The 25,319-nt window shown below is 50.9% G+C and overlaps 1 protein-coding gene across 1 annotated transcript; it reads right to left on the reverse strand.

Moving 5' to 3' along the window:
• Positions 1-3,036: 3,036 nt before the first annotated feature.
• On the reverse strand, positions 3,037-24,727 carry LOC142209051 (phospholipase A2 inhibitor NAI-like). Its single transcript, XM_075277993.1, has 5 exons — positions 24,675-24,727; positions 8,618-8,734; positions 6,997-7,146; positions 3,803-3,934; positions 3,037-3,523 (listed from the first exon to the last, which is right to left on the reverse strand). Exons 1-5 carry the CDS (start codon positions 24,724-24,726, stop codon positions 3,330-3,332), a joined length of 645 nt encoding a protein of 214 aa, XP_075134094.1. The 5' UTR covers position 24,727; the 3' UTR covers positions 3,037-3,329.
• Between the last annotated feature and the right edge of the window lie 592 nt (positions 24,728-25,319).

A 25,319-nucleotide genomic window follows, 5' to 3' on the forward strand; every position in this document is an offset into this window, starting at 1 on the left:
TGACGGACACTATTGAGAATACAGGGGAGCGCATACAGTGACGGACACTAGTGAGAATACAGGGGAGCGCATACAGTGACGGACACTAGTGAGAATACAGGGGAGCGCATACAGTGACGGACACTAGTGAGAATACAGGGGAGCGCATACAGTGACGGACACTATTGAGAATACAGGGGAGCGCATACAGTGACGGACACTAGTGATAATACAGGGGAGCGCATACAGTGACGGACACTAGTGAGAATACAGGGGAGCGCATACAGTGACGGACACTAGTGATAATACAGGGGAGCGCATACAGTGACGGACACTAGTGAGAATACAGGGGAGCGCATACAGTGACGGACACTAGTGATAATACAGGGGAGCGCATACAGTGACGGACACTATTGAGAATACAGGGGAGCGCATACAGTGACGGACACTAGTGATAATACAGGGGAGCGCATACAGTGACGGACACTAGTGATAATACAGGGGAGCGCATACAGTGACGGACACTAGTGATAATACAGGGGAGCGCATACAGTGACGGACACTAGTGATAATACAGGGGAGCGCATACAGTGACGGACACTATTGAGAATACAGGGGAGCGCATACAGTGACGGACACTAGTGAGAATACAGGGGAGCGCATACAGTGACGGACACTAGTGAGAATACAGGGGAGCGCATACAGTGACGGACACTAGTGATAATACAGGGGAGCGCATACAGTGACGGACACTAGTGAGAATACAGGGGAGCGCATACAGTGACGGACACTAGTGATAATACAGGGGAGCGCATACAGTGACGGACACTAGTGAGAATACAGGGGAGCGCATACAGTGACGGACACTAGTGATAATACAGGGGAGCGCATACAGTGACGGACACTATTGAGAATACAGGGGAGCGCATACAGTGACGGACACTAGTGATATATGGAGGGGTTGCCCATAGCAATCAATCACAGAAATAAATCTGCCCCATCATTTCTTCCTATACCTGAAGACAACAGCGCCCCAATAACATTAACTCCATAATGTCCCCAGAACAGTGCCAGTGTCGGGTCCCTGGTGATAGCTGAGGTCCTGCTGCTTGGGCCCCTGGTGATAGCTGAGGTCCTGCTGCTTGGGCCCCTGGTGATAGCTGAGGTCCTGCTGCCGGGCCCCTGGTGATAGCTGAGGTCCTGCTGCCGGGCCCCTAGGTGATAGCTGAGGTCCTGCTGCCGGGCCCCTAGGTGATAGCTGAGGTCCTGCTCCCAGGCCCCTGGTGATAGCTGAGGTCCTGCTGCTTGGGCCCCTGGTGATAGCTGAGGTCCTGCTGCCGGGCCCCTGGTGATAGCTGAGGTCCTGCTGCCGGGCCCCTAGGTGATAGCTGAGGTCCTGCTGCCGGGCCCCTGGTGATAGCTGAGGTCCTGCTGCCGGGCCCCTAGGTGATAGCTGAGGTCCTGCTGCCGGGCCCCTGGTGATAGCTGAGGTCCTGCTGCCGGGCCCCTGGTGATAGCTGAGGTCCTGCTGCCGGGCCCCTGGTGATAGCTGAGGTCCTGCTGCCGGGCCCCTGGTGATAGCTGAGGTTCTGCTGCCGGGCCCCTGGTGATAGCTGAGGTCCTGCTGCCGGGCCCCTAGGTGATAGCTGAGGTCCTGCTGCCGGGCCCCTGGTGATAGCTGAGGTTCTGCTGCCGGGCCCCTGGTGATAGCTGAGGTCCTGCTGCCGGGCCCCTAGGTGATAGCTGAGGTCCTGCTGCCGGGCCCCTGGTGATAGCTGAGGTCCTGCTGCCGGGCCCCTGGTGATAGCTGAGGTCCTGCTGCCGGGCCCCTGGTGATAGCTGAGGTCCTGCTGCCGGGCCCCTGGTGATCAGCTGGTTGGTTAGAGGAGTCCCTGTTGTAGCTGCTGTCAGCTCCCCCCCCATCCTTCCTCTGGACCCCACTAGATCTCTGCAAGTCTCTGGACATGTCTGCAATAGATCCTGTCATCCTGTCCACTGCTGCTGCTGTGGCCTCCGCGGATCAGACTAGATCTCCAGCACTTTCCTGACCCCCACCCCGCTCAGCCCTTCAGGTCCTTGTCTGGTCCTTGCACTTCGATGGTTCCTGACCTCGGCCCTGGTTCCTTTGTGATTTCCTGCTGTGACCTCTGGCCTGTCCACTATGTCTATTACACTGCATTACTGCCCCCCACCCAACACTACACAGGGGGCCACCACCAAGGGGTTAAAGGCTCACAGCCAAATTTAGCTTGTATTTAGACAACGAATTCTTCCTGGAGTCTTTGCTGACATTTTTACAGGTCAAACATGTTAAAGGTGGGGTGTACCAAAATATGTCGTTATGTCCTATCAGTGGGGTAGGAGTCATGACCTCTGGGGCCCCCACTAATTCCGAGAATGGGGAGCGGTCTTTCCTGCTGGCCTGTCAGGCCGAGCATACCTACTATGGGGGCACTGGAGATAGCTTGGTCTTACTGGTGTAGGTCTTCCTGTGACCACCACTAGGGGGCAGGCTGTCTGCTTAATTCCATGTCCAGTCATTTGGACAGAAAATGAATTGGTTCATATGATGTAATGTGAATATCAGCGATCCCGTCACGTCTGACCTGCAGGGGGCGACATCAGCGATTACACGCCTGCTGTTTGCAGCACCGACCCTGGGCTGTAGGTGGCAGCACACACTGTATTATTGCAGCGTGTGAATGCCGCCTTAGCCGCCGCTTCTTCTCCGCACCTCTACGATAAGACACAGCAACGACTCGGACGCCTTTATTTAAAAACGTATTTAATTAGTCATTTATTTAATTTATTGTTCCAATAAGGAAGAGAAAACGACGAGCGGAATACGAAGACGGCGGCGAATCAGAAATGACAGGGGATGGCGGTATAGGGGGTGTATAACGTATACCATGCCGCCACTCAGGGGTGTGATCACTTGGAGAACTACAAGTCCCATCATGCTCAGCCAGACCGGAGCCTGCTGGGACTTGTAGTCTCTAGAGCGGGGGATGGGGCTGGATTAATATGGCGGCAGGGCTGCGTGATAGGAATGTCCGGGTCGCTTGTGTAGCCATGCAGTTGCACCATATAGTAATATGAGTTCCCATATAGAGATTTGTCTGCTTCGGAGTATAGGTCGACATAGTTCTGCACATACGTGTAACATACGTGTATAAATGGATCGGAGCTGTTATATAGATAATACCTGGCTCAGCGGATAAACATGCATTGCCCTGCTCGGATACTGCGGCTACGTCTTTGCAATGCGGTCTTGCCCAGGACGGGTCCACGAGGAGTCTCCATAGGAATGGCCTATTTTTTTTTTTTTTTGGGGGGGGGGGGGACGGATATTATGACAGCAGCTTGAGCATCGCAATGACGACGGCGACGGGGAAGAGCAGGCCGGGGATAAGGGACGGCGCGTGGTTGGCGCATTCAAATTTCGTGGCCAGGATCTGGTCGAAGGGCAGGGTGGTGACGTTCTTCATGGTGCACACGTTCTCGGTGGCGCAGACTTGAGACGTGAACTTGACCTGAGACTTTGCTGTAGGAAAGAGGAAGATGGTGAAGGCCGAGAACGAGTCTGACATCCCAATTTTTTGAACACTTCCATACGGCCAATGTACCCCGATATCCGAGGCTCGCCCGGAATGGCTACCCCGCCCCCATATCTGTGCCTAGAAAGTATAGGAATGTCAAGGGAGAACCCCGATGGGAGCAGTGGTGGCGGCCATATTGGTTGTCTACTAGAATAACTACTAATAATGTGGAGCCGAGGATGGCGGTGTAGTGTAGACGATGTCCAAGGTTATGGCGGACTTACCGTCTTTGGCGCCGTAGCTCACGCACTTCTTCTGGTCGCCGATGCACTTGATTTTGATGGGGCTTTTGCATTTGTCACTGGCTTCGTTACATGTCAGGCACTCAACGTTGTTTTCGGTGGTGGATTTTTGCACTGGCAGGGGGAGAGATGACGGCATTAAATACCACCCATAGGTCATCCATATCTAATCGCTGGTGTCCAACACCTGGGACCCCTAGAGATCAGCAGTCTGAAGGGGCTGTGGAGCAGCTAAGTCCCATTCAAGTGAGCTGCAATGCCAAACACAGCCACTACAGAATGTATGGCGCTGTGCTTGGTGTGAAGTGAGGAGGACGGAGCCAAACACTGTGGCCTCTCCAGCCAGCTGATCAGTGGGGGTCCCGAGTATCAGACCAATCCCATATAGATAGACTAAGGAAAAGTCACCAAGATACAGGACCCAGAAAACCCCTGTAACCCATCATACACCTGGAGCCAGTGCTCGAGCACTAACACTACCATTGTGCAGCCTCTCACAATACTGAATCTCTGATATGACCGACACCCAATTAGGCGACATTCACACTCTATTTGCAGTTTCTGTTCACCATGTGTGCTGGAAAAACTTGCCACATATTTCTTAGGTATCCATAGGCTCCCATTGACTTCTACTGTATCTATAGGCTCCTATTCCCCTGCACTGTATCTATAGGTCTCCATTTACCTCTTCTATGTCCATAGGTCCCATTTACCTCTACTGTATCTATAGGCTCCTATTCCCCTGCACTGTATCTATAGGCTCCTATTCCCCTGCACTTTATCTATAGGCTCCTATCCCCCTGCACTGTATCTATAGGCTCCTATTCCCCTGCACTGTATCTATAGGGTGCTATTCCCCTGCACTGTATCTATAGGCTCCTATTCCCCTGCACTGTATCTATAGGCTCCTATTCCCCTGCACTGTATCTATAGGCTCCTATTCCCCTGCACTGTATCTATAGGCTCCTATTCCCCTGCACTGTATCTATAGGCTCCTATTCCCCTGCACTGTATCTATAGGCTCCTATTCCCCTGCACTGTATCTATAGGCTCCTATTCCCCTGCACTGTATCTATAGGCTCCTATCCCCCTGCACTTTATCTATAGGCTCCTATTCCCCTGCACTGTATCTATAGGCTCCTATCCCCCTGCACTGTATCTATAGGCTCCTATTCCCCTGCACTGTATCTATAGGCTCCTATTCCCCTGCACTGTATCTATAGGCTCCTATTCCCCTGCACTGTATCTATAGGGTCCTATCCCCCCTGCACTGTATCTATAGGCTCCTATTCCCCTGCACTGTATCTATAGGCTCCTATTCCCCTGCACTGTATCTATAGGGTCCTATCCCCCTGCACTGTATCTATAGGCTCCTATTCCCCTGCACTGTATCTATAGGCTCCTATTCCCCTGCACTGTATCTATAGGCTCCTATTCCCCTGCACTGTATCTATAGGCTCCTATTCCCCTGCACTGTATCTATAGGGTCCTATCCCCCTGCACTGTATCTATAGGCTGCTATTCCCCTGCACTATATCTATAGGCTCCTATTCCCCTGTACTGTATCTATAGGGTCCTATCCCCCTGCACTGTGTCTATAGGGTCCTATTCCCCTGCACTGTATCTATAGGCTCCTATTTCCCTGCACTGTATCTATAGGCTCCTATTCCCCTGCACTGTATCTATAGGGTGCTATTCCCCTGCACTGTATCTATAGGGTGCTATTCCCCTGCACTGTATCTATAGGCTCCTATCCCCCTGCACTTTATCTATAGGCTCCTATTCCCCTGCACTGTATCTATAGGGTCCTATCCCCCTGCACTGTATCTATAGGCTCCTATTCCCCCTGCACTGTATCTATAGGCTGCTATTCCCCTGCACTGTATCTATAGGCTCCTATTCCCCTGTACTGTATCTATAGGGTCCTATCCCCCTGCACTGTGTCTATAGGGTCCTATCCCCCTGCACTGTATCTATAGGCTCCTATTCCCCTGCACTGTATCTATAGGCTCCTATTCCCCTGCACTGTATCTATAGGCTCCTATTCACCTGCACTGTATCTATAGGCTCCTATTCCCCTGCACTGTATCTATAGGCTCCTATTCCCCTGCACTGTATCTATAGGGTCCTATTCCCCTGCACTGTATCTATAGGCTGCTATTCCCCTGTACTGTATCTATAGGGTCCTATCCCCCTGCACTGTGTCTATAGGGTCCTATTCCCCTGCACTGTATCTATAGGCTCCTATTCCCCTGCACTGTATCTATAGGCTCCTATTCCCCTGCACTGTATCTATAGGGTGCTATTCCCCTGCACTGTATCTATAGGGTGCTATTCCCCTGCACTGTATCTATAGGCTCCTATCCCCCTGCACTTTATCTATAGGCTCCTATTCCCCTGCACTGTATCTATAGGGTCCTATCCCCCTGCACTGTATCTATAGGCTCCTATTCCCCTGCACTGTATCTATAGGCTGCTATTCCCCTGCACTGTATCTATAGGCTCCTATTCCCCTGTACTGTATCTATAGGGTCCTATCCCCCTGCACTGTGTCTATAGGGTCCTATCCCCCTGCACTGTATCTATAGGCTCCTATTCCCCTGCACTGTATCTATAGGCTCCTATTCCCCTGCACTGTATCTATAGGGTCCTATCCCCCTGCACTGTATCTATAGGCTCCTATTCCCCTGCACTGTATCTATAGGCTCCTATTCCCCTGCACTGTATCTATAGGCTCCCTGCACTGTATCTATAGGCTCCTATCCTCCTGCACTGTATCTGTAGGTCTCCATTTACCTCTTCTATGTCCATAGGCCCCCATTCACCTCCACTCTATCTATAGGCCCACTTGGGCATACACTTAGGATGTAGGTGACCCCTTATCCCCATCCTGTGGCCTCCTCAGACCACACCAGTCTCTGACCTAGGGCAGGGATGTGTAAGACTCTGTCCACACCCTGCAGAAAAAAATCTGGAACTATTTCTGCGGTGCCTTTTCAGCAATGGGGAGAAATCTGTCTGCAGTGCTCAGTGACCTCTGATCTGCAGGTAACGGGGGAATTTTCTGCAGGTTTTTTCCATCGTGGCCATATTTTGCCCCAGGCACTCGGAGTTCCCCGTTTGGGTCTCCTTGGACCTTCCCCTGTATTTTGCGTGCAGGTCTGGCTGACACCTACCCTCCAGGTTACTTATTTGGCACCGGTCCTTGTCGCAGCACTTCACCACGGCGTGCAGGTTGGTGGAGTTCATGGAGATGCTGTATGTCGTGTTGCACTGCTCCTTGTTCCCGCAGGATCGCACTACTGATTTTGTAGAAGTTTTACCCGCTGTCAAAGAAAAGCAAAAATTACCGCGAGAAGACGATGGGCAAACCTGTGAGTGACGTATACAGGGATAGTCAGAGGAGTGACGTATATAGGGGTAGTCAGAGGAGTGACGTATACAGGGATAGTCAGAGGAGTGACGTATATAGGGGTAGTCAGAGGAGTGATGTATATAGGGGTAGTCAGAGGAGTGACGTATATAGGGGTAGTCAGAGGAGTGACGTATATAGGGGTAGTCAGAGGAGTGACGTATATAGGGGTAGTCAGAGGAGTGACGTATACAGGGATAGTCAGAGGAGTGACGTATATAGGGGTAGTCAGAGGAGTGACGTATACAGGGATAGTCAGAGGAGTGACGTATATAGGGGTAGTCAGAGGAGTGACGTATACAGGGATAGTCAGAGGAGTGACGTATATAGGGGTAGTCAGAGGAGTGACGTATACAGGGATAGTCAGAGGAGTGACGTATATAGGGGTAGTCAGAGGAGTGATGTATATAGGGGTAGTCAGAGGAGTGACGTATACAGGGATAGTCAGAGGAGTGACGTATATAGGGGTAGTCAGAGGAGTGACGTATATAGGGGTAGTCAGAGGAGTGACGTATATAGGGGTAGTCAGAGGAGTGACGTATATAGGGGTAGTCAGAGGAGTGACGTATATAGGGGTAGTCAGAGGAGTGACGTATATAGGGGTAGTCAGAGGAGTGATGTATATAGGGGTAGTCAGAGGAGTGACGTATATAGGGGTAGTCAGAGGAGTGACTTATATAGGGGTAGTCAGAGGAGTGACGTATATAGGGGTAGTCAGAGGAGTGACGTATATAGGGGTAGTCAGAGGAGTGACGTATATAGGGGTAGTCAGAGGAGTGACGTATATAGGGGTAGTCAGAGGAGTGACGTATATAGGGGTAGTCAGAGGAGTGACGTATATAGGGGTAGTCAGAGGAATGACGTATATAGGGGTAGTCAGAGGAGTGACGTATATAGGGGTAGTCAGAGGAATGACGTATATAGGGGTAGTCAGAGGAGTGATGTATATAGGGGTAGTCAGAGGAATGACGTATATAGGGGTAGTCAGAGGAGTGACGTATATAGGGGTAGTCAGAGGAGTGACGTATATAGGGGTAGTCAGAGGAGTGACGTATATAGGGGTAGTCAGAGGAGTGACGTATATAGGGGTAGTCAGAGGAGTGACGTATATAGGGGTAGTCAGAGGAATGACGTATATAGGGGTAGTCAGAGGAGTGACGTATATAGGGGTAGTCAGAGGAGTGATGTATATAGGGGTAGTCAGAGGAGTGACGTATATAGGGGTAGTCAGAGGAGTGACGTATATAGGGGTAGTCAGAGGAGTGACATATAGGGGTAGTCAAAGGAGTGACTTATATAGTGGCCTGATGCTGCTTTTTAGTGGCCCCTCACTCCGAGCCCCACTATTGTCATTACTATGTAGAGAAGGAAAGGCCCAGACTTACGTGTGCTGATGTCGGTGATGGTGGATATGCAGATATCGAAGGATTTATCACACACCTTCTCATTTGTATTACAGTCAGTCCCGACAGTGTTACAGTGATAGCAGGACAGAGAAAAGGCTGAAGAGAGAAGAGAAGACGCACAGGTCATGAACTGCACACAGAGCCTTGTAGAAAATCACTAACCTGGTCCTTGGGTAGGTCCGGGGGGCGCTCTAGTGTATTAGGTGTTTAGGAACCATCCCCCATAGAGTGGAGATGCCTGGTGTTCTCGTAATGATATTTTGGACTAGATAATTTGCCTGCTCGTTTTCTGACCTCTGCCTGTTACCGGTTTCTGAACCTGTTCTCTTAACATTCCCTGCACCCCTGGGTCATCTAAACATGTTTCACCTGCCCTGACCTCTGCCTGTTACCCATGTTTCATCCTATTCTACCTGTCCTGACCTCTGCCTGTTACCCATGTTTCATCCTATTCCACCTGCCATGACCTCTGCCTGTTACCCATGTTTCATCCTATTCCACCTGCCATGACCTCTGCCTGTTACCCATGTTTCATCCTATTCCACCTGCCCTGACCTCTGCCTGTTACCCATGTTTCATCCTATTCCACCTGCCCTGACCTCTGCCTGTTACCCATGTTTCATCCTATTCCACCTGTCCTGACCTCTGCCTGTTACCCATGTTTCATCCTATTCCACCTGTCCTGACCTCTGCCTGTTACCCATGTTTCATCCTATTCCACCTGCCATGACCTCTGCCTGTTACCCATGTTTCATCCTATTCCACCTGCCCTGACCTCTGCCTGTTACCCATGTTTCATCCTATTCCACCTGCCCTGACCTCTGCCTGTTACCCATGTTTCATCCTATTCCACCTGTCCTGACCTCTGCCTGTTACCCATGTTTCATCCTATTCCACCTGTCCTGACCTCTGCCTGTTACCCATGTTTCATCCTATTCTACCTGTCCTGACCTCTGCCTGTTACCCATGTTTCATCCTATTCCACCTGCCATGACCTCTGCCTGTTACCCATGTTTCATCCTATTCCACCTGCCATGACCTCTGCCTGTTACCCATGTTTCATCCTATTCCACCTGCCATGACCTCTGCCTGTTACCCATGTTTCATCCTATTCCACCTGCCCTGACCTCTGCCTGTTACCCATGTTTCATCCTATTCCACCTGTCCTGACCTCTGCCTGTTACCCATGTTTCATCCTATTCTACCTGCCATGACCTCTGCCTGTTACCCATGTTTCATCCTATTCCACCTGCCCTGACCTCTGCCTGTTACCCATGTTTCATCCTATTCCACCTGCCATGACCTCTGCCTGTTACCCATGTTTCATCCTATTCCACCTGCCCTGACCTCTGCCTGTTACCCATGTTTCATCCTATTCCACCTGCCATGACCTCTGCCTGTTACCCATGTTTCATCCTATTCCACCTGTCCTGACCTCTGCCTGTTACCCATGTTTCATCCTATTCCACCTGCCATGACCTCTGCCTGTTACCCATGTTTCATCCTATTCCACCTGCCATGACCTCTGCCTGTTACCCATGTTTCATCCTATTCTACCTGCCCTGACCTCTGCCTGTTACCCATGTTTCATCCTATTCCACCTGCCCTGACCTCTGCCTGTTACCCATGTTTCATCCTATTCCACCTGTCCTGACCTCTGCCTGTTACCCATGTTTCATCCTATTCCACCTGTCCTAACCTCTGCCTGTTACCCATGTTTCATCCTATTCCACCTGTCCTGACCTCTGCCTGTTACCCATGTTTCATCCTATTCCACCTGCCATGACCTCTGCCTGTTACCCATGTTTCATCCTATTCCACCTGCCCTGACCTCTGCCTGTTACCTATGTTTCATCCTATTCCACCTGCCCTGACCTTTGCCTGTTACCCATGTTTCATCCTATTCCACCTGTCCTGACCTCTGCCTGTTACCCATGTTTCATCCTATTCTACCTGCCATGACCTCTGCCTGTTACCCATGTTTCATCCTATTCCACCTGCCCTGACCTCTGCCTGTTACCCATGTTTCATCCTATTCCACCTGCCATGACCTCTGCCTGTTACGCATGTTTCATCCTATTCCACCTGCCCTGACCTCTGCCTGTTACCCATGTTTCATCCTATTCCACCTGCCCTGACCTCTGCCTGTTACCCATGTTTCATCCTATTCCACCTGCCCTGACCTCTGCCTGTTACCCATGTTTCATCCTATTCCACCTGCCCTGACCTCTGCCTGTTACCCATGTTTCATCCTATTCCACCTGTCCTGACCTCTGCCTGTTACCCATGTTTCATCCTATTCCACCTGTCCTGACCTCTGCCTGTTACCCATGTTTCATCCTATTCCACCTGCCATGACCTCTGCCTGTTACCCATGTTTCATCCTATTCCACCTGCCCTGACCTCTGCCTGTTACCCATGTTTCATCCTATTCCACCTGCCCTGACCTCTGCCTGTTACCCATGTTTCATCCTATTCCACCTGTCCTGACCTCTGCCTGTTACCCATGTTTCATCCTATTCCACCTGTCCTGACCTCTGCCTGTTACCCATGTTTCATCCTATTCCACCTGCCATGACCTCTGCCTGTTACCCATGTTTCATCCTATTCCACCTGCCCTGACCTCTGCCTGTTACCCATGTTTCATCCTATTCCACCTGCCCTGACCTCTGCCTGTTACCCATGTTTCATCCTATTCCACCTGTCCTGACCTCTGCCTGTTACCCATGTTTCATCCTATTCCACCTGCCCTGACCTCTGCCTGTTACCCATGTTTCATCCTATTCCACCTGTCCTGACCTCTGCCTGTTACCCATGTTTCATCCTATTCTACCTGCCATGACCTCTGCCTGTTACCCATGTTTCATCCTATTCCACCTGCCCTGACCTCTGCCTGTTACCCATGTTTCATCCTATTCCACCTGCCATGACCTCTGCCTGTTACCCATGTTTCATCCTATTCCACCTGCCCTGACCTCTGCCTGTTACCCATGTTTCATCCTATTCCACCTGCCATGACCTCTGCCTGTTACCCATGTTTCATCCTATTCCACCTGCCCTGACCTCTGCCTGTTACCCATGTTTCATCCTATTCCACCTGCCATGACCTCTGCCTGTTACCCATGTTTCATCCTATTCCACCTGCCATGACCTCTGCCTGTTACCCATGTTTCATCCTATTCCACCTGTCCTGACCTCTGCCTGTCAACCTACACTGACTTCTGCCAGTTATACCATTACTAAAGAACTCTTGACTGTCAGCCTTGCCTTGTCAATTGACCACACACTTGTATGCCTCTTCAGTGCCATGCACCATTGTTTCTTGACCTTCTGGGTCAGACATTGCTAAACTGGGTCTACGCCTAAGGTAGTGGGCTAGTGGTCCCCTGCAGTGAAGACCAGATCCCCATATGTGGGTTAATAGGTGAAAAACATGCGATCACTAAGACCTCAGAAGTAGCGTCATGTCCTCCATTACAGGAGATTCCTTTTGGTTGCACCATTTCCACCACTGCACAAGACTCTTTTGATTGTACCATGTCCTCCATTCCAGGAGGCTCTATTTTGGTTGCACCATGTCCTCCATTTCACAAAGCTCTCTTTTGGTTGCACCATGTCTTCCATTGCAGAAGGCTCTCTTTTGGTTGCACCATGTCCTCCATTGCAGAAGGCTCTCTTTTGGTTGCACTATGTCCTCCATTTCACAAAGCTCTCTTTTGGTTGCACCATGTCCTCCATTGCACAAGGCTCTCTTTTATTTGCACCATGTCTTCCATTGCAGAAGGCTCTCTTTTGGCTGCACCATGTCCTCCATTGCAGGAGGCTCTCTTTTGGTTGCACCATGTCCTCCATTGCAGAAGGCTCTCTTTTGGTTGCACTATGTCCTCCATTTCACAAAGCTCTCTTTTGGTTTCACCATGTCCTCCATTGCACAAGGCTCTCTTTTGGTTGCACCATGTCTTCCATTGCAGAAGGCTCTCTTTTGGTTGCACCATGTCCTCCATTGCAGGAGGCTCTCTTTTGGTTGCACCATGTCCTCCATTGCACAAGGCTCTCTTTTGGTTGCACCATGTCTTCCATTGCAGAAGGCTCTCTTTTGGTTGCACCATGTCTTCCATTGCAGGAGGCTCTCTTTTGGTTGCACTATGTCCTCCCTTGTAGGAGGCTCTCTTTTGGTTGCACCATGTCCTCCATTGCACAAGATTCTCTTTTGGTTGCACCATGTCCTCCATTGCAGGAATCTCTCTTTTGGTTGCTCCATGTCCTCCATTGCACAAGGCTCTCTTTTGGTTGCACCATGTCCTCCATTGCACGAGACTCTCTTTTGGTTGCACTATGTCCTCCATTGCAGGAGGCTCTGTTTTGGTTGCACCATGTCCTCCATTGCACAAGGCTCTCTTTTGGTTGCACCATGTCCTCCATTGCAGGAGGCTCTCTTTTGGTTGCACCATGTCTTCCATTGCAGAAGGCTCTCTTTTGGTTGCACCATGTCCTCCATTGCAGGAGGCTCTCTTTTGGTTGCACTATGTCCTCCATTGCACAAGATTCTCTTTTGGTTGCACCATGTCCTCCATTGCAGGAATCTTTCTTTTGGTTGCTCCATGTCCTCCATTGCACAAGGCTCTCTTTTGGTTGCACCATGTCCTCCATTGCACGAGACTCTCTTTTGGTTGCACTATGTCCTCCATTGCAGGAGGCTCTGTTTTGGTTGCACCATGTCCTCCATTGCACAAGGCTCTCTTTTGGTTGCACCATGTCCTCCATTGCAGGAGGCTCTCTTTTGGTTGCACCATGTCTTCCATTGCAGAAGGCTCTCTTTTGGTTGCACCATGTCCTCCATTGCACAAGGCTCTCTTTTGGTTGCACCATGTCCTCCATTGCAGGAGGCTCTCTTTTGGTTGCACTATGTCCTCCATTGCAGGAGGCTCTCTTTTGGTTGCACCATGTCCTCCATTGCACAAGGCTCTCTTTTGGTTGCTCCATGTCCTCCATTGCACAAGGCTCTTTTTTGGTTGCACCATGTCCTCCATTGCACGAGACTCTCTTTTGGTTGCACCATGTCCTCCATTGCACAAGGCTCTCTTTTGGTTGCACCATGTCCTCCATTGCACAAGGCTCTCTTTTGGTTGCACCATGTCCTCCATTGCAGGAGGCTCTCTTTTGGTTGCACCATGTCTTCCATTGCAGAAGGCTCTCTTTTGGTTGCACCATGTCTTCCATTGCAGAAGGCTCTTTTTTGATTGCACCATGTCCTGCATTGCACGAGACTCTCTTTTGGTTGCACCATGTCCTCCATTGCAGGGGACTCTCTTTTAGTTGCACCATGTCCTCCATTGCAGGAGGCTCTCTTTTGGTTGCACCATGTCCTCCATTGCACGAGGCTCTCTTTTGGATTGCTCCTCATTCACTCTATGATGCCCATTTGCCCTTTGATTCCAGCAGTCTCACCAGTTCCCATAATGCAGTGCATAAGATCTACGTCTTTCTACCTTTGTGCTATTGCATTGTAGTACATTGTAATGTTGGCGCCGTCACAGCTTGGTATTAACTATGTCAGCCCCAGGTGTTACTTCCATAAAGGCTGTTCTTATACATATTCTTCCTCTGCTTTTTGCGTCATCCAATCTCCCACACACTGACCTATTTGCAGGTAGGGCTTTGATTTTGGAGGCTATTTTAGTACAGGCCGACACTCTCAGAACCTCCTGATATTAAGTACTTTGAAATTATTCAGGGCCGGAGGGAAATCTCAGAAATAAGACATTTCTATCTATTAGATAGTAATTAGGATTCGCTATAAGGTCACTGGGTCACACAGAAGCCGCTCCCATCATCTCTTATCGTGTCATGTCCTCAGACTTTGGAAGGTACATAGAACCAGTATGGTGGTGAGTGGCCCCTGAGACCTCCCAATCATCCCAGTCCTATATGTTATACTCACTGCTCACATTGTCCTGTACATTATACTCACTGCTCACATTGTCCTGTACATTATACTCACTGCTCACATTCTCCTGTACATTATACTCACTGCTCACATTCTCTTGTATATTGCACTCTACACGTCCAGTAATTCAGACACTCTATGAGCCTGGTAGTCTGGATTTTTAGTGTGTACAGGCTGGGTGACTACTCAGGAGTCTCTGGACAGGCTGGGTGACTACTCTGGGGTCTGTGTACAGGCTGGGTGACTACTCTGGGCTCTCTGGACAGGCTGGGTGACTACTCTGGGGTCTGTGTACAGGCTGGGTGACTACTCTGGGCTCTCTGGACAGGCTGGGTGACTACTCTGGGGTCTATGTACAGGCTGGGTGACTACTCTGGGCTCTCTGGACAGGCTGGGTGACTACTCTGGGGTCTGACCCTGACCCTATTCCACCTGCCCTGACCTCTGCCTGTTACCCATGTTTCATCCTATTCCACCTGTCCTGACCTCTGCCTGTTACCCATGTTTCATCCTATTCCACCTGCCCTGACCTCTGCCTGTTACCCATGTTTCATCCTATTCCACCTGCCCTGACCTCTGCCTGTTACCCATGTTTCATCCTATTCTACCTGCCATGACCTCTGCCTGTTACCCATGTTTCATCCTATTCCACCTGCCCTGACCTCTGCCTGTTACCCATGTTTCATCCTATTCCACCTGCCATGACCTCTGCCTGTTACCCATGTTTCATCCTATTCCACCTGCCCTGACCTCTGCCTGTTACCCATGTTTCATCCTATTCCACCTGCCATGACCTCTGCCTGTTACCCATGTTTCATCCTATTCCACCTGCCATGACCTCTGCCTGTTACCCATGTTTCATCCTATTCCACCTGCCATGACCTCTGCCTGTTACCCATGTTTCATCCTATTCCACCTGTCCTGACCTCTGCCTGTCAACCTACACTGACTTCTGCCAGTTATACCATTACTAAAGAACTCTTGACTGTCAGCCTTGCCTTGTCAATTGACCACACACTTGTATGCCTCTTCAGTGCCATGCACCATTGTTTCTTGACCTTCTGGGTCAGACATTGCTAAACTGGGTCTACGCCTAAGGTAGTGGGCTAGTGGTCCCCTGCAGTGAAGACCAGATCCCCATATGTGGGTTAATAGGTGAAAAACATGCGATCACTAAGACCTCAGAAGTAGCGTCATGTCCTCCATTACAGGAGATTCCTTTTGGTTGCACCATTTCCACCACTGCACAAGACTCTTTTGATTGTACCATGTCCTCCATTCCAGGAGGCTCTCTTTTGGTTGCACTATGTCCTCCATTTCACAAAGCTCTCTTTTGGTTGCACCATGTCTTCCATTGCAGAAGGCTCTCTTTTGGTTGCACCATGTCCTCCATTGCAGAAGGCTCTCTTTTGGTTGCACTATGTCCTCCATTTCACAAAGCTCTCTTTTGGTTGCACCATGTCTTCCATTGCAGAAGGCTCTCTTTTGGTTGCACCATGTCCTCCATTGCAGGAGGCTCTCTTTTGGTTGCACTATGTCCTCCCTTGTAGGAGGCTCTCTTTTGGTTGCACCATGTCCTCCATTGCACAAGATTCTCTTTTGGTTGCACCATGTCCTCCATTGCAGGAATCTCTCTTTTGGTTGCTCCATGTCCTCCATTGCACAAGGCTCTCTTTTGGTTGCACCATGTCCTCCATTGCACGAGACTCTCTTTTGGTTGCACCATGTCCTCCATTGCAGGAGGCTCTCTTTTGGTTGCACAATGTCTTCCATTGCAGAAGGCTCTCTTTTGGTTGCACCATGTCCTCCATTGCACGAGACTCTCTTTTGGTTGCACCATGTCCTCCATTGCACAAGGCTCTCTTTTGGTTGCACCATGTCCTCCATTGCACAAGGCTACTCAGGAGTCTCTGGACAGGCTGGGTGACTACTCTGGGGTCTATGTACAGGCTGGGTGACTACTGTGGGGTCTGTGTACAGGCTGGGTGACTACTCTGGGCTCTCTGGACAGGCTGGGTGACTACTCTGGGGTCTGTGGACAGGCTGGGTGACTACTCTGGGGTCTATGTACAGGCTGGGTGACTACTCTGGGCTCTCTGGACAGGCTGGGTGACTACTCTGGGGTCTGTGGACAGGCTGGGTGACTACTCAGGGGTCTCTGGACAGGCTGGGTGACTACTCTGGGGTCTATGGACAGGCTGGGTGACTACTCTGGGGTCTATGGACAGGCTGGGTGACTACTCTGGGGTCTGTGTACAGGCTGAGTGACTACTCTGGGCTCTCTGGACAGGCTGGCTGACTACTCTGGGGTCTGTGTACAGGCTGAGTGACTACTCTGGGCTCTCTGGACAGGCTGGGTGACTACTCTGGGGTCTGTGGACAGGCTGGGTGACTACTCAGGGGTCTCTGGACAGGCTGGGTGACTACTCTGGGGTCTATGGACAGGCTGGCTGACTACTCTGGGGTCTGTGTACAGGCTGAGTGACTACTCTGGGCTCTCTGGACAGGCTGAGTGACTACTCTGGGGTCTCTGGACAGGCTGAGTGATTAGTCAGGGGTCTATGTACAGGCTGGGTGACTACTCTGGGATCTATGTACAGGCTGAGTGACTACTCTGGGGTCTCTGGACAGGCTGAGTGATTAGTCAGGGGTCTATGTACAGACTGGGTGACTACTCAGGAGTCTCTGGACAGGCTGGGTGACTACTGTGGGGTCTGTGGACAGGCTGAGTGACTACTCTGGGATCTATGTACAGGCTGAGTGACTACTCTGGGGTCTGTGGACAGGCTGGGTGACTACTCTGGGGTCTCTGGACAGGCTGGGTGACTACTCTGGGGTCTGTGGACAGGCTGGATGACTACTCTGGGGTCTGTGTACAGGCTGAGTGACTACTCTGGGGTCTGTGTACAGGCTGAGTGACTACTCAGGGGTCTGTGTACAGGCTGAGTGACTACTCTGGGATCTATGTACAGGCTGGGTGACTACTATGGGGTCTGTGGACAGGCTGAGTGACTACTCTGGGATCTATGTACAGGCTGGGTGACTACTCTGGGGTCTGTGGACAGGCTGGGTGACTACTCTGGGCTCTGTGGACAGGCTGAGTGACTACTCTGGGATCTATGTACAGGCTGGGTGACTACTATGGGGGTCTCTGTACAGGCTGAGTGACTACTCTGGGGTCTGTGGACAGGCTGAGTGACTACTATGGGGTCTCTGTACAGGCTGAGTGACTACTCAGGGGTCTATGTACAGGCTGGGTGACTACTCTGGGCTCTGTGGACAGGCTGGGTGACTACTCTGGGCTCTGTGGACAGGCTGGGTGACTACTCAGGAGTCTCTGGACAGACTGAGTGACTACTCAGGGGTCTATGTATAGGCTGGATGACTACTCTGGGCTCTGTGGACAGGCTGGGTGACTACTCTGGGGTCTGTGGACAGGCTGGGTGACTACTCAGGGGTCTTTGGACAGGCTGGGTGACTACTCTGGGCTCTGTGGACAGGCTGGGTGACTACTCTGGGGTCTCTGGACAGGCTGGGTGACTACTCTGGGCTCTGTGGACAGGCTGGGTGACTACCCTGAGGATGTTGCAGGCTCAGACAGGTTCTTTTGCCAGTAAGCGTATTTGCGGTGCTCTGCAGGATGATGATTAGACATTGTACACACTAATTGTACTTTTTCCAAACATCTGACCGGTCAGAAATAGAAGACGATGCATTCAGGATCCCGTGGGCATTGGGCAAAAGTACATCCAGTACTAACAGTCCAAGAGCTATTGATCACCGACTCAACTGGAAGATCATTCAGGCTAAATCTACATAAAACCTGCCCTGAATCTCCAATACATCTCCTGTACCAGCACCGCACGTTACCCTAATGTCGCCCCGACCTGCCGAATTTGGAAAGAATAGCCAACTCATGTGTATGTTCTAAGCATGACAGACATTTTGTTATCATGGGAGATATTAAGGGTCTATATGGGAAAGAGGGGTCTGAAGATGGACAGAAGAGTCTTGAGAGGAGAGATCTGGAGCATGACAGAGGGGTCTGGAAGGGAAAGGGAGTCCAGAGTGAACAGAGGAGTCTGGAGGGAAGGAGATTTGGAGGGGTCTGGAGGGAAGACAGTAGAGTTTGCAGGAGACAGAATTGTCTGGGGGGTACAGAGAAGTCTGGAGGAGGAGAAAGGAGTCTGGTGGGGACAGAGGGGTCTGAAGTGGAGAGAGAGATCTGGAAGGGAAAGAGGGTTCTGTAGGGGCCAGAAATGTCTGGAAGGGCAGACGGGTCTGGAAGGAACATGAGTCTGGAGGGAACAGAGAATTTTGGAGGGGACAGAGCACTCTGGAGGAGATAGAGGACTCTGGAAGGGACAGATGACACTGGAGGAGACAGAGATCTGGAGGAGACTGTGGATTCTGGAGGAGAAAGAGAGCTCTGGAGGGGAGAGAAAATTTTGGAGAAGAATTGAGGGTGTTTGAAGGAGGGCAAATAGAGTAGTCTATGGAAATAGAGGAGTCTGGAAGGGAGAGAAGGTTTTGGAAGAGGGGGCAGAAGAGTCTGGAAGGGACAGAGAGAGGTCTAGATATAAGAGTAGTCTGGAAGGGGATAAAGGAGGCTACGGGGCACAAAGAGGTCAGGAGGATAGTGAGGTCTAGAGCATGACGGGTCTGGAGAAAGAAAAAGGAGTCTTTAAGCAAAAGAGAAGTTTGGAGAAAACAGGAACCTGGAGGGAAAAGAGGAGTCTGTAGTGGGAAAACAAGGGGCGAGGGGTCTGGAGGGGATTGTAAGGAAGAGAAGTAAGAATGGAGGACAAAAGGCGTCTGGAGACAACAGGGGAGTTGGGAGGAGGAAAGAAGGTAGAAAACGTAGGGACAGAGGTGTCTTTTGGAGACAGAGGAACCTGTAGAAAACAGGAATCTCTCGAAGACAGAGGGGTCTGGAGCCTATAGCCCGGCTACCTATGGGATATGGCCAACTCAAGATAATACATTTCTCTTTGATACTTGGAAACCATCTCAGTCCCGATCATCATAGGGTTAAAGCTCTGTCTTCAGTAGCAGAATAGCCCTATAAAGGAGCCATGCGGGTGTATCTGTGTACAGCGCCATGGTATACATCAGCACCACACTGTCACTGTATGACATGACCCTCTGCATAGTGTGGCTCTAGTTCAGGGGCCCCGACCATCACACCGCGGTTACCTGCAGTAATGGGGATATAACACATGAGCTCATCTCCATTGTTCACACTGCGCAGGTCTCCTCTTGCTGACGCCTGTAATTTTCCGGATTTCTCTTTCTCTTAATGACATAACTTGGAATCTCAGCGCTAATTAATATTCCCTTATACCGCTGTTCACACCCAATGATGACGCTATGTAATAAATGGACGGAGCGTTTTTTTTCCCTTCTCATATAATGAGCTCATCGATCGACGCTCCAATCCTCTACAATGTGATAAGTCATCGCCCTGTACGGGGCGGCAACGCCGAAATATATCCAACATGGGCCACACATAATGCTTCTATTATATATTGGGCTTCAGGACTTGCCTATCTTCAGGATCTCTGCTGGCTGACAGTGAATAGAAACAGAGCCAGAATCCCAGGATACACAAAACACTCTCAAGAACGACTTTCCTCTCTGCGTGACTCGTGCGGACACAGCGCGGAAAACACACAGACCCTATTATAGTCTATGGGGTCCATGTGCTTTCACTGGATGCAGATATGACCCAGGTCTCACAGCCGAGGGTTTGCTACAATTGTATCGAGTCCTATAAGAGGATCTGGAAAATGATCAACAACTAGAAAAGTTTATTAGAAAGTTCTTCCAGCAGAATGTTCTGTGATACAGTGATAAGGCTTTATCTACATAAGATTAAAAGACACTTCTGTCCTCCTCCAGACCCCTCTGTCCTCCTCCAGACTCCTCTGTCCTTCTCCAGACCCCTCTGTCCTCCTCCAGACCCCTCTGTCCTCCTCCAGACTCCTCTGTCCTCCTCCAGACTCCTCTGTCCTCCTCCAGACCCCTCTGTCCTCCTCCAGACTCCTCTGTCCTCCTCCAGACTCCTCTGTCCTCCTCCAGACCCCTCTGTCCCTCTCCAGATTCATTGTCTCCCTCTAGGACAGAGGGGTCTGGAGGAGGACAGAGGAGTCTGGAGGAGGACAGAGGGGTCTGGAGGAGGACAGAGGGGTCTGGAGGGGGACAGAGGAGTCTGGAGGGAGACAGAGGAATATGGAGGAGGACAGAGGGGTCTGGAGAAGGACAGAGGAATATGGAGGAGGACAGAGGGGTCTAGAGGAGGATTGAGGAGTCTGGAGGGGGACAGCGGAGCCTGTCCTCCAGACCCCTTTGTCCCCCTCCATACTCCTTTGTCTTCCTCCAGGCCCCTCTGTCTTCTTGCAGAGCCCTCTGTTCCCCTCCATACTCCCCCGTTCCCCTCCAGACTCTTCTGTCCCCGTTCAGACTCATTAGTCCCCTTCCAGACCCCTCTGTCCCCCTCCAGACTCCTCTGTCCTCCTCCAGGCCACTCTGTCCCCCTCCAGACCCCTCTGTCCTCCTCCAGACCCCTCTGTCCCCCTCCAGACCCCTCTGTCCCTCTCCAGACCCCTCTGTCCCCCTCCAGACCCCTCTGTCCCCCTCCAGACCCCTCTGTCCTCCTCCAGGCCCCTCTGTCCTCCTCCAGACCCCTCTGTCCCTCTCCAGACCCCTCTGTCCTCCTCCAGACCCCTCTGTCCCCCTCCAGGCTGCTCTGTCCTCCTCCATATCACTCTGTCTCCCTCCAGTCTCCTCTGTCCTCCTCCAGACTCTTCAATCCCCTTCCAGACTCTTCTGTCCACCTCCAGACCCCTCTTTCCCACCTGACAGTATAGAACCTAATTAGCATATTGGCTGCTTACATTTGCATATTGGATTAGAGAAAAAATTCCAACCGTGTCACAACTGAGACGCCTATTAAATGATGCAAAGAACTGTGGTTGGTCAAGGTGGTGAAAGATCCCTTTAAGGAAGCCACACGCCTCGGTGGGGTCTCTTGGCATCTTTCGAGCCGCTCCCTTCCCGTCCCCTCCTTCTACTTGTCTTACTTGGTGGTTTGTCCTTAAGTCGTTGCTTTTCTATAATTCTTTGATACAATATTTAGAATATTTGCTAAGTGAAACTTACAGAAAACTGTAAGATAAACGTCTTCATAAACGTTGCGGCCGCCTAAGACTCGGCTCAGCCTTGGCGTTTCTCCAGTTTCCATCTCTTTGGGTCCTCGATGGCCCGGGCGGGCGCGTAGCATTGTAATGTAATATTCTATATGTCACTTCTATAGTCACTGAGCTCAACCCCCACAAGGGCCCCAGGGGCCACTAATGCAACCTCCTCCACTCATTGCAATGGAAGGTATAAATATCCATAGGACAGCCCTAACAATATAGCACCATTATAGCGCCACCACAAGACAATAACTAGCAAGACAGTGCAGCGCCATTCTATATATCTGAGCGGTCAGCATGGGGGGGATCTTTATTAGATACAGTTCACACCATATACAGCGAGTATATACAGTTACTGAGCGCAGCTGGAAGAGATTCAAGAAGTCAATTAGAGTCCGACTCCCGGAGGGGCCCTGCCAAATGGGGAATTACTATTCGCTGTCTCACTAATGGGTGTGAGGTCACAGGGAGGAGATGCAATACACGCCAGCCCCTACCAAATCATACAGAAAGCCCCCCCTAGAGGAGCAATACAGGAGCACAGGGTGTGAAATAACACACCTCAGCTGCTGCAGAACCTCATAGTACACACCTCAGCTGCTGCAGAACCTCATAGTAGAGACCTCAGCTGCTGCAGAACCTCATAATACACACCTCAGCTGCTGCAGAACCTCACTATACACACCTCAGCTGCTGCAGAACCTCACTATACACACCTCAGCTGCTGCAGAACCTCACTATACACACCTCAGCTGCTGCAGAACATCATAGTACACACCTCAGCTGCTGCAGAACCTCATAATACACCTCAGCTGCTGCAGTACCTCATAATACACACCTCAGCTGCTGCAGAACCTCATAGTACACACCTCAGCTGCTGCAGAACCTCATAGTACACACCTCAGCTGCTGCAGAACCTCATAATACACCTCAGCTGCTGCAGAACCTCATAGTACACACCTCAGATGCTGCAGAACCTCATAGTACACCTCAGCTGCTGCAGAACCTCATAATACACACCTCAGCTGCTGCAGAACCTCATAGTACACACCTCAGCTGCTGCAGAACCTCATAGTACACACCTCAGCTGCTGCAGAACGTCTGAGGAAACTATGAGTCTAAAAGACACTTAAGGTCCTCAGCAGGAGTGGTCTGTATTATGAGGTTCTGCAGCAGCTGAGGTGTGTATTATGAGGTTCTGCAGCAGCTGAGGTGTACTATGAGGTTCTGCAGCAGCTGAGGTGTGTATTATGAGGTTCTGCAGTAGCTGAGGTGTGTATTATGAGGTTCTGCAGCAGCTGAGGTGTGTATTATGAGGTTCTGCAGCAGCTGAGGTGTATTATGAGGTTCTGCAGCAGCTGAGGTGTGTATTATGAGGTTCTGCAGCAGCTGAGGTGTGTATTATGAGGTTCTGCAGTAGCTGAGGTGTGTATTATGAGGTTCTGCAGCAGCTGAGGTGTGTATTATGAGGTTCTGCAGCAGCTGAGGTGTGTATTATGAGGTTCTGCAGCAGCTCAGGTGTGTATTACGAGGTTCTGCAGCAGCTGAGGTCTATATTATGATGTTCTGCAGCAGCTGAGGTGTATTATGATGTTCTGCAGCAGGTGCGGTCTGTATTATGATGTTCTGCAGCAGCTGAGGTGTGTATGATGAGGTTCTGCAGCAGCTAAGGTCTGTATTATGATGTTCTGCAGCAGCTGAGGTGTGTACTATGATGTTCTGCAGCAGCTGAGGTCTATATTATGATGTTCTGCAGCAGCTAAGGTCTGTATTATGATGTTCTGCAGCAGCTGAGGTGTGTACTATGATGTTCTGCAGCAGCTGAGGTGTGTATTATGAGGTTCTGCAGCAGCTGAGGTGTGTACTATGAGGTTCTGCAGCAGCTGAGGTGTGTATTATGAGGTTCTGCAGCAGCTGAGGTGTGTATTATGAGGTTCTGCAGCAGCTGAGGTGTGTATTATGAGGTTCTGCAGCAGCTGAGGTGTGTACTATGAGGTTCTGCAGCAGCTGAGGTGTGTATTATGAGGTTCTGCAGCAGCTGAGGTGTGTATTATGAGGTTCTGCAGCAGCTGAGGTCTGTACTATGAGGTTCTGCAGCAGCTGAGGTCTGTACTATGAGGTTCTGTGCGGTGCCTCTCTAGCTCCCACTCTTGTCCTTAGCACTGGGGTCCTGCATTGGCTCCTCACCAGGGTCCCGTCTATTTGGTGTCTGTCTCCTCCTAGTCACTGGCAGCCTATGGTCAGATTGGGAGCGCTCTGTGTACCGCGCTACAGACTATGTTATCGCTATGCCGGGAGATGCTTCTTATTCCTCCCCTGTTGTTCGGGTGCAGAGACCGGAGCTGTTCTTATGTGCGTCACAGGCAGACACGACCCAGACAGCCGGTGTGACAGGAGCGCCGACCGCACACAACCTCCCCCCAGCCCCATACACGCAGCGACACAGGCAGCAGAGCTCGTCTGGTTTCTCTTACTTGGTGCGATTCCCTGCAGTCCTGTGGCGGAGCCCAAGTCCCATGACGAGAACCCCCCGAGCTCTGCTACATCTGCCCCCGAGCTCTGCTACATCTGCCCCTGAGCTCTGCTACATCTGCCCCCGAGCTCTGCTACATCTGCCCCCGAGCTCTGCTACATCTGCCCCCGAGCTCTGCTACATCTGCCCCTGAGCTCTGCTACATCTGCCCCCGAGCTCTGCTACATCTGCCCCCGAGCTCTGCTACATCTGCCCCCGAGCTCTGCTACATCTGCCCCCGAGCTCTGCTACATCTGCCCCCGAGCTCTGCTACATCTGCCCCCGAGCTCTGCTAAATCTGCCCCCGAGCTCTGCTAAATCTGCCCCCGAGCTCTGCTACATCTGCCCATCCCCGTGCAGCCCCCTCTATGTGCTCACCTCCCTCCAGTGAGACAGCCACAAGGCAGAGGACGGCCAGAGGCGACGGCATGATGGTGATAGTGATAGTGCTGCTGCTGCTGCTGCTGTGCGGGCTCAGGATGCTCTGGCTCTGGATCAGCCCATCCTAAGGGTGTGGCAATTTATACGCAGAATGGAGGAGGGTGGGTGAGGGGACTGCAAGGATTTTGTAGACAGAGACAGAGAGGGAGAGGAGACCAATGAAATCCGGGCAGGGGGTGAAGTCTGCGTCATCCAAAATATCAGCAGCAGCAGAGTCACCGATGTGAGGGAGAAGGGCCCAGACTGCCAGGTGTGAGGAGCAGGGGGCACCCCGACAAAAAGACACCTCTGCTATGGGGTATATGGGGGGCAATGTAAGGGGCCGCACTGCAGGCTAATGTCCACTGCCTCTATCTCCTATCCATCTCCCTCCTATCTATCTATCTATCTATCTATCTATCTATCTATCTATCTATCTCCTATCTATCTATCTATCTATCTCCCTCCTATCTATCTATCTCCCTCCCTCCCTCCTATCTATCTATCTATCTATCTCTCTATCTATCTATCTATCTATCTATCTATCTATCTATCTATCTCTCTATCTATCTATCTATCTATCTATCTATCTCCTATCTATCT

The sequence above is a fragment of the Leptodactylus fuscus genome, chromosome 6, assembly GCF_031893055.1.
Source record: "Leptodactylus fuscus isolate aLepFus1 chromosome 6, aLepFus1.hap2, whole genome shotgun sequence".
Lineage (NCBI taxonomy): Eukaryota > Metazoa > Chordata > Amphibia > Anura > Leptodactylidae > Leptodactylus > Leptodactylus fuscus.

What these genes read in the sequence shown, in the direction of transcription:
- LOC142209051 (XM_075277993.1), bottom strand. Translation starts at nt 24,726, where the DNA reads ATGCCGTCGCCTCTGGCCGTCCTCTGCCTTGTGGCTGTCTCACTGGAG. An exon ending in CATCACCGACATCAGCACAC is followed by an intron (nt 7,147 to 8,617) that starts GTAAGTCTGGGC and finishes TTTCTTTGACAG; the next exon opens with CGGGTAAAACTTCTACAAAA. An exon ending in GAGCTACGGCGCCAAAGACG is followed by an intron (nt 3,524 to 3,802) that starts GTAAGTCCGCCA and finishes TCTTTCCTACAG; the next exon opens with CAAAGTCTCAGGTCAAGTTC.